Raw genomic sequence first — 13,007 nt, 5'->3', positions numbered from 1 at the left:
CAATATAGACGTGCAACGTTTTCTAGACGGTAATGCTATTTTGATCTGGAATGCATTCACTCGTCTTTAGAGAACACATAATTCAGTATTGAATGCCTGCCTGCTCTTCTGCCGGGAATTGCATCAAAGTTCAGATCTCTGGGAGTGATGTTCGGCATTTATAAAATATTATCCAATAACTGAAGAAGTACAGTTTGTTGCATTGTAAGTGACTTTTATCAGTGCAGGCAGCTCCTGAGCTCTTTGGTCAGTCCCTTCCCACTGGGCACAGACGTCAATTCAATGTGTATTCCAGATTTGGTTCACAACAACATTGATTCAACCAGTGTGGGTTATTTGCCTTCAAAACGTGGACGTGATCCAACTAAAAGGCATAATGCAATTGTCTCTGGAATAAGAGGTAATTGACCATAAATCTGTTTGTCTCCTTTTAGGGTGTTGTGTAAGAGAATATGCTACCATGGTGTTCTCTGCATGTGAGTGATTTGATATCAATTATTTGCTCACCATCTAACCGGTATGTGTGTTTTGTTTATCACAGGTGAATACTTTGGCGTCAGAGACCAGCCAGGCTCATAACACGAAGACTTTGGCGTCAGAGACCAGCCAGGATCATAACACGAAGACTTTGGCGTCAGAGACCAGCCAGGCTCATAACACGAAGACTTTGGCGTCAGAGACCAGCCAGGATCATAACACGAAGACTTTGGCGTCAGAGACCAGCCAGGATCATAACACGAAGACTTTGGCGTCAGAGACCAGCCAGGATCATAACAAATGAAATGCAGTCTCAGGTACAGGCATTTTGACTCACAAAGTTCATTTAGGATTTGAGAGTAAAACTGACATCTTTCTCTAACTCCACATGAAGAGAGTTAGATTCTTAGTAGAACTGAATTCTATGAATAAACATATTCAGGCAGACCCAAAGTATTGAAGATTTGATAGAGATATTAAAAACAAATCGCTTTTGCTGTGTCAGAGACAATAATGTTTGAAGTCTGCCTTGGCAGAGTTGGCATGAACAGCATACAGAGAGGTGCCTTTTAAAGATGCTATACAACAAGGCAAAACAACAACACATGTAAGTTAGAATGAAAATAACAGCTTTTTACTGTATTTATAGGCTACAATTTCCATGAAAATGCCCCAGTCCTAGCTCCATAATGGTATCTCTCGGAATAGCTAGATACAGTTTCATCCTGTGTGAGAGGCACAAGAGCTTCCCATGACCCCCAGAGTCCACACAGAGAGAGCTGAAACGCTCCTTGTGGACTCAAACACGCAGGAGTAGGATAAGAGGGGCAGTGTTTGGCAGCAAGGAGGGAGGCTGACCAGTTGACACAGACATGTAGAGAGCAGGAGAGGGCTTTGGGAGAATCACTAACGCTGGTGCACTTTCACTGCGGTCAACATCAGCGACCCCTTTTCGACCCCCTCGGACTGGGCCACTCCCCCTAGTTGGAGAACACAAGGCCCAGCTGAATGGATGGTTAATGGGCTTATAATGGGCCTCTCCTGTTTCAGCCCCCTGCTCTAGGTCCTGAATGGGCCCTTTCTACAGCCTCTGCAAGGGAGATGATGAAGTGGGTGGAACAGCACATCCTTCTGCTGCTCTGCTTTAAATAAATGAGAGGCATTTTCACCAGGAGCCCCACTGTTAGGGTCAATTAATGTCCACATAAAAACAATGTTGTTAACAAGTTCACCTGACCTCCCTCAGAGAGAGAGCGAGAGCGAGAGAGAGAGAGAGAGAGAGAGAGAGAGAGAGAGAGAGAGAGAGAGAGAGAAGCATTAACAACATGACATGGCTGTGTTTAGATGTAGTGATCAACTGCCTCTCTCCTGTAGCAACGTGTGGACATCCTGGACCATCTGAACGGCTCTCGTATCGTCTTCTCTGACGATGGCCCTCCCTCCAGCCAGCAGCATCACCTGTCCCCTCCAGACCTGACCCAGGAGGTGGTGGTCATCTCCCCGGGACTCCCCACCCCCCTTCTCAGCCCCTTCCGTTCCACAAGACTGCCACCCGTGGAGCTCATTAAGGCAAACAAAACTGTTAAGGAGATACACATGGTTATTGTACAGATGTAGAATCTTAATTTGAGCCAATTTGCTACACCAGGAAAATAATCCTGCAGCAATAGGAAATGTGAATTATTATATGAATTATAATTAATGTACATTTATGTAGGGGTTGATACATTTTTCTTAAGGGAAAATCAAGTCTGACATTTCTAAGTGGAAATTGCAAACTTCAGAGGCCTTTTTCAACCTCAAATACACTACAGGTTTTAAATGTCCTGCATTGCAGGATAGTTCTCCCGAAACAGGGTGATCAAATTAAGATCTTTGGATGACCTTTGGGTGGTGGACCATTCTTGATACACACAGGAAACTGTTGAGTGTGAAAAGCCCAACAGCACTTAAATATTTTGTCTTGCTCATTCACCCTCTGAATGGCACACATACACAATCCATGTCTCAATTGTCTCAAGGCCTAAAAATCCTTTAACGTGTCTTCCTCCCCTTCTTCTACACTGATTGAATTGGATTTAACAAGTTACATCAATAAGGATCATAGCTTTCACCTGGATTCACCTGGTCAGTCTATGTCATGGAAAGAGCAGGTGTTCCTAATGCTTTGTACACTCAGTGTAGATCACACGTTATATTGAGAGACAACGGCTCCTTTCTGTGGAATTGTCTAGTATCGCAGGTTCAGTGTTATGTCACTGGATTGGAATATATTGGATATTGATAGAGGACCTGAATTTGTGTTGGTTAATCCAATATATGATAATGTGTCCTGCACTACAGACTATTTCCACAGTTTAGTTTAGTTTATTAAGATCCCCATTAGCTCCTGCACATGCAGAAGCTCCTCTTCCTGGGGTCCACATAGAACGTACAAGCACACGACGAAGTACAGAACAGTAATAGACAAGAACAACATAAGATATTACATTTTTTGTATAAATAAAGAGTTATATATATATATAGGAAAGACACCAAGAGACAACAAAAATACTATTTACACACTATTCATATATACAGTCACATGCTCTCTGACTGTTAATATTTATATCAGACTTGATTTTCCATCTTAGGTCTCAGAGGTCAATGGGAGTGACCCTCTTACCGACCCTCTTCGTTTTGGATCGTACTATGGCCCTGCTCAATCAAATGGTAGGATTATAGTTTTCTTGAAATTATCATATAAAGCACTACAGTTTGAGTTTGATTTAAATATGTTTAAGTCATGAATGTGCAAAGTATTATGGGATCTTTGGTGGGAGAGAAGACAAAATACTCTGGAATTCCCTCAATGGAGACATGACTGATATGTGCTGTGGTCGCAGTCTGCAATCTTCTGCTAAAAGATTCTCAGAACTCTGTGTTTCAAATGTCAAGGCTTAATGTATATATAATATCTTTTTTATCATCAACTTTAATGAAGCCTTCACAATCATGTTATTATCACCCTAAAATGTATTATATGATGCAGGGTATTAACCACACATAAATAATACAATTGTTTCATAAATGAAAAATAAAACTCAATTTCACAGGTGGCACTCTGTGGCCACCCAGTGGCAATGGTGGTGAAGAAGGCTTGAATGTTCGTACTGCTACTCAGCTGAAATGTAATAGAAAAATGAGGACTGTTAGAATTGCTTTTGATAACAGATCTGTCCTGTCTTTCTGTAACAGGGGGTCTTTCTAATGGAGTCCAGACCAGGGGCTCTTCCACTCTGCCACGCAGGGTTGCTACAAGGGAGGAGCGCCTCATCAAGTTCTCTGGGATCGGCCCAGTGGATGAAACAGGGATGCCCATCGCCTCAAGATCAGTAAGATGAACTCAGACAGATAGCAGCATGCATAACCACACATAAAAGCATCTGCTAAGTAGCATATATTATTGTTATATATTATATTATATTATAACCATATATCGCCCTAGGGCCCAGACTTTTTCTTAATCTGGTCACGCAGATAATAAAAACTCCTTGGTACACTCAAACAGGTGTAGGATCTTAATTTGACCAGTGTTGTCGCAGCAAAAATAATCCTGCAGAAACAGGATTTAAACGTTTAGTCTATAATGTTGCTTGATTGATGGTTAGGCTATTAGCTGTCCAAAATGAGGCTACATGAAAAGTGTAATACTGTTAATATAATCCAGGCTGTATCACATTCGGCTGTGATTGGGAGTCCCATAGGGCTGCGCACAATTGGCCCAGCGTTGTCTGAGTTTTGCCAGGGTAGGCCGTCATTGTAAATAAGAATGTGTTCTTAACTGACTTGACTAGTTAAATTAAGGATAAATACAAAAATACATTTAAAAAATGTGTTATTGGGTGTTCTCAGTGAATTTATGTAAAACATGAAGCTCATCTGCATTTCCTGGCATACAGCAAAATTCTTAGCAACAAAAGAGTGGTCAAATTAAAATCCAACATCTGTAGTTGTCATTTACCTGGAGCCAAAATGTCCTCATTCATGTACTCTGAAACTTCTGAGAGCTTTTTCTCATATGTCTAACAAGATGTTTTGTCATGTTTCCTTCTTTTCTCACACCAGAGCGTGAACAAGCCCAAAGACTGGTACAGGAGCATGTTCAGGCAGATCCACAAGAAGCCAGAAGGTACGACTTCTCCTCCCTCTCACCTTCTCTCACACACACTCACACCAGCCCAGACAGAGAATTCCTTTCTATCAATGTCAGCCTCCAGAGAGCTGATCCAGAAGGCAGATTATTCCAGGGACAGGAGAACTCTCAAGATGTTTTGATATCTATACCCAATCATTCCAACTTATCTACAGTATCTCCACATATCTAGCCCCATCCTAAATGTATTCCTTCATACCAGTTCTTATATCCAGTTGTATATCAGTAGTCTATTTCTGGTTATGTGTCTGCTTGGTGGTATTGACAGGCAGCACTCAGGTTCTCAGAGTGACAGGACAGGAATGGCCAGGATGGAGTTTAAAACTGATTCTCAGGTGTCACCACTCTCCAGGCAGTTGGCTTTTAACCCACTACAGGTTTCACATCCACTGAGCCCTCCTGAGAGCAGTGTCTACTGTGCTGGTTCATTGTGCCATAGGCACCAACCTGATTAATGTGCAGGTGATGGATTCCTTTGGCAGAGTACAGAAAATATTTGCATTAGTCACATATCATAATTGCATTGGAATGTCACTAGGGCCCGATTCTGACTTAGGAAATTACGCCTTTCATAGGCACACCTTTCAGCCCTTCTCAGTAGTTGGTATTCAGACTTACTTCATGAAGGTGTGTAATGGGCTTTGCAGGTGTGGTTACCTTGCTCCGCTGAATAAATGTAATTGAACCGGTGATAACCCTCCCACTAGCTGGCCAACAGATTTTCTCATTGAGTTTTCATTCAATTGGGTTTTCAGTGCATTTATCTTAAGCCATCCCTTTAAATACGGTGTACCTTTAATTAGAATTTTGTCAACAGACTAGAATACATCGAGAGAACGGGTTCAGAAAATGTTTCAACACTAACTGTTAGATAAAAAAATGATCTGATCTTGTAGATTATATAGGCACATTTTGGGGTTAGGAAAGTAAGTAAGAATTTTAAAAAATTGTTTGGAGAGCCTTTACGCACAAAATATATTGATGAATCAAAGATAGTGGTTTGATTCCTTCTGAAAATGGCCATATTCCATTCTTTGACCCATGGTAATGTTGGAAGATTAGTGTACATAGCATTATAATAGGTAGAATAGTGTACAATAGTAGGCTATACACTCGTCTTGTCACGACTTCCGCCAAAGTTGGTGCCTCTCCTTGTTCTGGCGGCGTTCGACGTCACCGGCTTTCTAGCTGCCACCGATCTACGTTTCTTTTTCTATGTTGTTCTGTCTTGATTGTACACACCTGGTTCCCATTACGTTATAATTTATTCCCTATTTAACCCTCTGGTTCCCACATGGTTTTGTGTGTGTTTGCTCTTTGTTTAGTGTTCAAGACTTCTGTGAGCTGGTGTGTTTTTCCCTGCGTGGAAAATATTATTGTTGTTTCTTTTTCGAGTAAAGTACGTCTTTTACTCAGTTATTTGTCCTGCGCCTCACTCCGTCCTAACAGCTGCACACTGACACATCTATTGCCTGCACTAGCCATGGAACTGTGTGATCACACAGCCAAGTACTGCACCATGCGTCAGGTTCAAACTGTTACAGCTTGGTCTGCACTCCACTCATAACAATTAAATTAGCATATATATATTTTTTATATTATTAACTGTTACTAATGATCCTCAGCAACAACCACATGACCGTGATGGCATTTACAGAGGACGCAAAGGAAGTTAACTAAAACAATGTAATTAAATGGAATGATAAATTAGGCCTACTGTTGTTATTAGGCCTACTGACGGTCGGTACCGATAGTGGATAATATTTAACATGATAGAAACAGGAAACAGAGAAAGTCGGGGTAGTCTATAACTAAGACATTTTAAAGTGCCCATCCTTGCAAATTAAAAGACTGTACAATTTCAATTCAGCATAATGGCACAGCATTTCATAAACTTTACTGTGGGAAAGTTGATATGTTCATATGCTTCAGTTTGCTGCCATATGACTGGTTTCACATGTCTCCAGCAATTATAAGGTAAAATAGATCTAAAACAAGTGTCATTTATATTTACAATTCCCTTATCCAATCGGATTACTCATTTACATAGCTCTTGTCAATAGCTCTTATCAAGTTGTAAACTGCAGTGCATGGCGAATGCTGTTATTTCTATCAGAAAAAATTAAGTAGATGCTTTTTCTACCTGGAACCGGCAGATTGCTCGACGGTATCGTAAAGCGTCTGTGTGTAGCTGGTGAGATGAGTCAGGCGCAGGACAGTAGATAAGAGTAAAGAAAGCAATTTTACTCAAAATATATCACAATACACGTCGTAAATACAAGGCCACACGGACCGTAATACAAAAAACATTTACTCACAAACAAACATGGGGGAACAGAGGGTTAAATAATGAACAAGTAATTGGGGGATTGAAACAAGGTGTGTAAGACAAAGGCAAAACAAATGGAAAATGAAAGGTGGATCGGCGATGGCTAGAAGGCCGGTGACGTCGACCGCCGAACGCCGCCCGAACAAGGAGAGGGACCGACTTTGGTAGAAGTCGTGACAGTACCCCCCCTTGACGCGCGGCTCCAACAGCGCGCTGACACTGACCTCGGGGACAACCCGGAGGACGAGGCGCAGGGCGATCCGGGTGGAGACGGTGGAAATCCCACAGCAACGAAGGGTCCAAGACGTCCTCCACTGGCACCCAGCATCTCTCCTCCGGACCGTACCCCTCCACGAGGTACTTAAGGCCCCTCGCCCGACACCTCGAGTCCAGGATGGCTCGAACAGCATACGAGGGGGCGAAGGAACCTCCCGTACCTCAGACGACCAGAATCGTGGTGTTGCCCTGTGAGGGGGGAAGATCTGTCAGGAAGTCCACCGACAGGTGCGACCATGGCTGTTGTGGAACGGGTAGGGGTTGTGGGAGCCTTGCACTGGGCGCACACAGAGCAGGAGGAAACATAAACCCTCACGTCCTTGGCCAAGGTGGACCACCAGTACTTCCCACTAAGGCAACGCACCGTCCGACCGATGCCAGGATGACCAGAGGAGGGTGACGTGTGGGCCCAATAGATCAGACGGTCGCGGACAGCAGACGGAACATACAGGCGCCCCGCTGGACATTGAGGGGGAGTGGGCTCTGTGCGTAACGCCCACTCGATGTCCGCGTCCAGCTTCCACACCACCGGTGGCACCAGGCAAGACGCCGGAAGTATGGGACTGTGATCCATGGACCGCTCCTCTGTGTCATACATCCGGGACAGTGCGTCTGCCTTAACGTTCTGGGAACCTGGTCTGTAGGACAGGGTGAAAACAAAACGGGTAAAGAATATGGCCCACCTTGCCTGGCGAGGGTTCAGTCTCCTCGCCGCCCCGATGTACTCCAGATTGCGGTGGTCAGTCCAGATGAGGAAAGGGTGTTTAGCCCCCTCAAGCCAATGTCTCCATGCCTTCAGAGCCTTGACGACAGCCAACAGCTCCCGGTCACCCACATCATAGATTCGCTCCGCAGGGCTGAGCTTCTTCGAAAAGAAAGCACAGGGGCGGAGCTTTGGTGGCGTGCCTGAGCGCTGGGAGAGCACGGCTCCTATCCCAGCCTCGGACATGTCCACCTCCACTATGAATGCCAAAGAGGGATCCGGATGAGCCAGCATGGGAGCCGAGGTAAACAGAGCCTTTAGGTGACCAAAAGCCCTGTCCGCCTCAGCCGACAACTGCAGTCGCACCGGTCCCCCCTCCAGCAGTGAGGTAATGGGAGCAGCTACCTGACCAAAACCCCGGATAAACCCACGGTAGTAGTTGGCAAACCCTAGAAACTGCTGCACTTCCTTTACCGTGGTGGGAGTCGGCCAATTACGCACGGCTGAAATGCGGTCACTCTCCATCTCCACCCCTGAAGTGGAAATGCGATACCCTAGGAAGGAGACGGACTGTTGGAAGAAAATACATTTCTCAGCCTTGACGTACAGGTCATGCTCCAACAGTCGACCAAGCACCCTGCACACCAGGGACACATGCTCGGTGCGTGTTGCGGAGTATAGCAGAATGTCGTTGATATACACCCCTACACCCTGCCCGTGCAGGTCCCGGAAAGTCTCGTCAACAAAGGCCTGGAAGACTGATGGAGCATTCATCAACCCGTACAGCATGACGAGGTACTCATAGTGCCCTGAGGTGGTACTAAATGCCGTCTTCCACTCGTCCCCCTCCCGGATACGCACCAGGTTGCAAGCGCTCCTGAGATCCAATTTTGTGAAGTAGCGCGCCCCATGCATTGACTCGATCGCACTGGCAATGAGAGGCAGCGGGTAGCTGTACCTCACTGTGATCTGATTGATACCCCGATAGTCAATACACGGGCGCAGACCTCCATCCTTCTTCTTCACAAAAAAGAAACTCGACGAGGCAGGTGAAGTGGAGGGCCGAATGTATCCCTGCCCCAGGGATTCGGAGACATATGTTTCAATAGCCGCCGTCTCCTCCTGTGACAGAGGATACATGTGACTCCTGGGAAGTGCTGCGTCTACCAGGAGATTTATCGCACAATCCCCCCGTCGATGGGGTGGTAATTGAGTGAGAGCCAAATCGGCATATTCTGAGGGGATGCGCACGGTGAAGACCTGGTCTGGACTTTCCACCGTAGTCGCACCGATGGAAACTCCCACACACCTCCCTGAGCACTCTCGTGACCACCCCTTGAGAGCCCTCTGTTGCCACGAAATAATGGGGTCATGACAGGCCAACCAGGGTAGGCCCAGCACCACGGGAAACGCAGGAGAATCAATAAGAAAGAGACTGACCCTCCTGCGTAACCATGCTTAGTGGAGCGGTGGCCTTCCTAGTCAGCCCTGACCCTAATGGTCGACTATCTAGGGCGTGCACAGCGAAGGGCATATCAACAGGAACAAGGGGGATCCCTAATCTATGAGCAAATGAATGGTCAATAAAATTCCCAGCTGCGCCTGAATCTATGAGCACCTTATTTTTTATTTCACCTTTATTTAACCAGGTAGGCAAGTTGAGAACAAGTTCTCATTTACAATTGCGACCTGGCCAAGATAAAGCAAGCAGTTTGACACATACAACAACAGAGTTACACATGGAGTAAAACAAACATACAGTCAATAATATAGTAGAAAAATAAGTCTATATACAAAGTGAGCAAATGAGGTGAAATAAGGGAGGTAAAGGCAAAAAAGGCCATGGTGGCGAAGTAAATACAATGTAGCAAGTAAAACACTGGAATGGTAGATTTGTAGTGGAAGAAAGTGCAAAGTAGAAATAGAAATAATGGGGTGCAAAGGAGCAAAATAAATTAATAAATACAGTAAGGGAAGAGGTTGTTGTTTGGGCTAAATTGTAGATGGGTTATGTACAGGTGCTGGGAAAACTCAGGAAATGTAATTAACACATACATGTGAGCAACAGGGGGCTCTGAGTGAGCCTGGTGCCGACTCATCTGGGGTGACACGATAGTGCCCTGCCTGCTGCCTCGACTCCCTGAGGAACCCCCCCCAGCACCGACCAGCAGTGTGCCCTCTGTGGCCACAGATGGTGCAGGGAATGGCCCCTCCTCCGGTCGCCCTAAGTGCAGCACCTCCCAGCTCCATGGGTGTCGGAGCGGAGGTGCTGGGGGATGGAACTGACAGGCCCCGATCAGGACGTCCGCGAGTAGCCAGCAGGTTAGGGTGGTTTCTCGGCAGACCAACTCCCGATGGACGTCCTCGCGCAGACTGCACCGGTAGTGATCGATCAGGGCCCTGTCGTTCCATCCCGCGCTGGGTCCGGAAGTCCAAAGCGAATTCCTGCGCGCTCCTCGTCCCCTGCCTCAGGTGGAACAGACGTTCCCCCACCGCTCGACCCTCAGGTGGGTGGTCGAAAACTGCCCGAAAGCGGCGGGTGAACTCTGCGTAATGGTCCAATGGCTCACTCCAGGGCTTTGCCTGAGAGGCAGGAGACGAGGGCGGACACGCTCTCACGTCCCAAAGGAGCTGGGTGTACGGTCGCCAGGTTGAGCTCAACCTGGAGGAGGAACCCCTGGCATCCGGCAGCCGTCCCATCATACTCCCCTTGGAGCGCGAGCCGAATTCCACTGGGACCGGGTGAAGGAGGGGTGGACAGTGGGGCCTGCTGTAGTGGGGCTGGTGGAGGCGCTGGACAACCTCCTCCTCTCTCCCAACGATCCATCGTCTGCAGCACGCGATCCATGGCGGTGCCCAGATGTTGCAATATGGTCGCGTGCTGCTGGACGCGCTCCTCTATCGCCACAAGGAGGGCGTCTGCTCCTGCTGACTCCATTCTAGGTAAGTAATTCTGTAAAGTGTCTGTGTGTAGCTGGTGAGATGAGTCAGGTGCAGGACAGCAGATAAGAGCAAAGAAAGCAATTTTACTCAAAATATATCACAATACACGTCGTAAATACAAGGCTACACAATACGGATCGCAATACAAAAAACATTTACTCACAAATAAACATGGGGGAACAGAGGGTTAAATAATGAACAAGTAATTGGGGGATTGAAACCAGGTGTGTTTGACAAAGACAAAACAAATGGAAAATGAAAAGTGGATCGGCGATGGCTAGAAGGCCAGTGACGTCAACCGCCGAACGCCGCCCGAACAAGGAGAGGGACCGACTTCGGCGGAAGTCGTGACAGGTGTTCATGGTTTCCTCACGTGTAAATGTGGTGGAATTGTGAGGGAATTTAGTCAAGGTCAGAATATGGCATATCTGTAGACACACCTTTGCCACTCCTTCATTTATTCAATCTCCACCCCAAACTAATAGCAGGAGAATAACACACTATTCTCATTCTTAAATTCAAGGTCAGAATACGCATATATAGAGAAAATTGCATAAAAAGGGAATAATGTTCCATTTACGTGAGCTTAACTTGAGTCAGAATTCAGAATCGGGGCCCTACTGAATAGAACATACACTATATATACAAAAGTACATGGACATGCCTTAACATTTATGGATTTGACAATTCCAGCACACAGCCATGTGATTGCCATAGACAAACATTGGCAGTAGAGTGGCCTTACTGAAGAGCTCAGTGACTTTCATTGTGGCACTTTCATAGGATGCCACCTTTCCAACAAGTCAGTTTGTCAAATTCCTGCCCTGCTTGTCAACTGTACATGCTGTTATTGTGAAGTGGAAACATCTAGGAGCAACAACAGCTCAGCCGTGAAGTGGTAGGCCACACAAGCTCACAGATTGGGACCGCTGAGTGCTGAAGCGTGTAGCGCATAAAAATTGTTTGTTCTCAGTTGCAACACTCACTACTGAGTTCCATGCTACCTCAAATGTCAGCACATGAACTGTTCGTCGGGAGCTTCATGAAATGGATTTCCATGGCCGAGCAGCCGCACACAAGCCTAAGATCACCATGCACAATGCCAAGCATCGGCTGGAGCTGTGTAAAGTCAACATTGGACTCTGGAGCAGTGGAAACGTGTTCTCTGGAGTAATGAATCACGCTTCACCATCTGGCAGACGGACAAATCTGGGTTTGAGGGATGTCAGGAGAACGCTATCTGCCCGAATGCATAGTGCTAACTGTAAAGTTTGGTGGAGGAGGAATAATGGTCTGGGGCTGTTTTTCATGGTTCGGGCTAGGCCCCTTAGTTGGGGTGAGTGTACAATTTATGATTAATGTTCTCTAAATCCCTCTAACTCTCTTTGCTATCTTTGCCCATTTGTTAGAAACTGACGAGGACTCTGAGCGATGGTCTGCTGAAAGTGAGTAAAGTGGAAATAACATAGCCATGTTCTGGGGTGTAACTTATCTACTCTGTCAGATGGCCAGTCTTTGCTAACACTAATTTTGACTGATCCTCAGGGAGCCGGGCCCTTGCTGCTGACTCAGCCGGTGGGCAGCAGACTCAGACCCATATGGACAATTACGGAGCCCTCCCTGACTGGTGAGACTGGGAGAGACTGATGAATAGGACTGGGAGATTCCACGTTCAACCTCCTCATTTAAACCAACAGTAGAGCTCAGTGAGGTGGAAGAACTCATGTTGAGAATGTTAGAATGTATTTGTTTCTGTTACTGTATAACCATGACCAAGTTCACAGCATATCAGAAGCATGTGGTCAGCCATTGTGAAACACCTAGTTTGTGCTACTTGAGCCAACCTGGTAATTGGGTGAATGGTATAAGTGTGAATTCCAGACCCAGACCCAAGACAAGGAGTGTGGGGAGAGACAAAAACAAGTGCCAGGTAGACACGTTTGGATCTGTTCCTACAGGCATTGACAATGAAACCATGATTGTGTTGTGTGTGTGTGTGTGTGTGTGTGTGTGTGTGTGTGTGTGTGTGTGTGTGTGTGTGTGTGTGTGTGTGTGTGTGTGTGTGTGTGTGTGTGTGTGTGTGT

The 13,007-nt window shown here is 46.1% G+C and overlaps 1 protein-coding gene across 1 annotated transcript in view; it reads left to right on the top strand.

Moving 5' to 3' along the window:
- Positions 1 to 13,007, top strand: part of LOC106579837 (vinexin) — a 33,959-nt gene that overhangs the window by 9,227 nt on the left and 11,725 nt on the right. Inside the window, exons 2-8 of the mRNA XM_045703361.1 lie at positions 542 to 794; positions 1,852 to 2,046; positions 3,111 to 3,189; positions 3,715 to 3,851; positions 4,585 to 4,648; positions 12,333 to 12,368; positions 12,469 to 12,550. Coding sequence (XP_045559317.1) covers positions 783 to 794; positions 1,852 to 2,046; positions 3,111 to 3,189; positions 3,715 to 3,851; positions 4,585 to 4,648; positions 12,333 to 12,368; positions 12,469 to 12,550 — 605 coding nt within the window. The 5' untranslated portion in view covers positions 542 to 782. The remainder of the gene's footprint in view (positions 1 to 541; positions 795 to 1,851; positions 2,047 to 3,110; positions 3,190 to 3,714; positions 3,852 to 4,584; positions 4,649 to 12,332; positions 12,369 to 12,468; positions 12,551 to 13,007) is intronic.

The sequence above is a fragment of the Salmo salar genome, chromosome ssa20 (assembly GCF_905237065.1).
Source record: "Salmo salar chromosome ssa20, Ssal_v3.1, whole genome shotgun sequence".
NCBI lineage: Eukaryota > Metazoa > Chordata > Actinopteri > Salmoniformes > Salmonidae > Salmo > Salmo salar.
The sequence above is the reverse complement of the archived record's forward strand: the minus strand, read 5'-3'. Positions and strand labels throughout refer to the sequence as shown.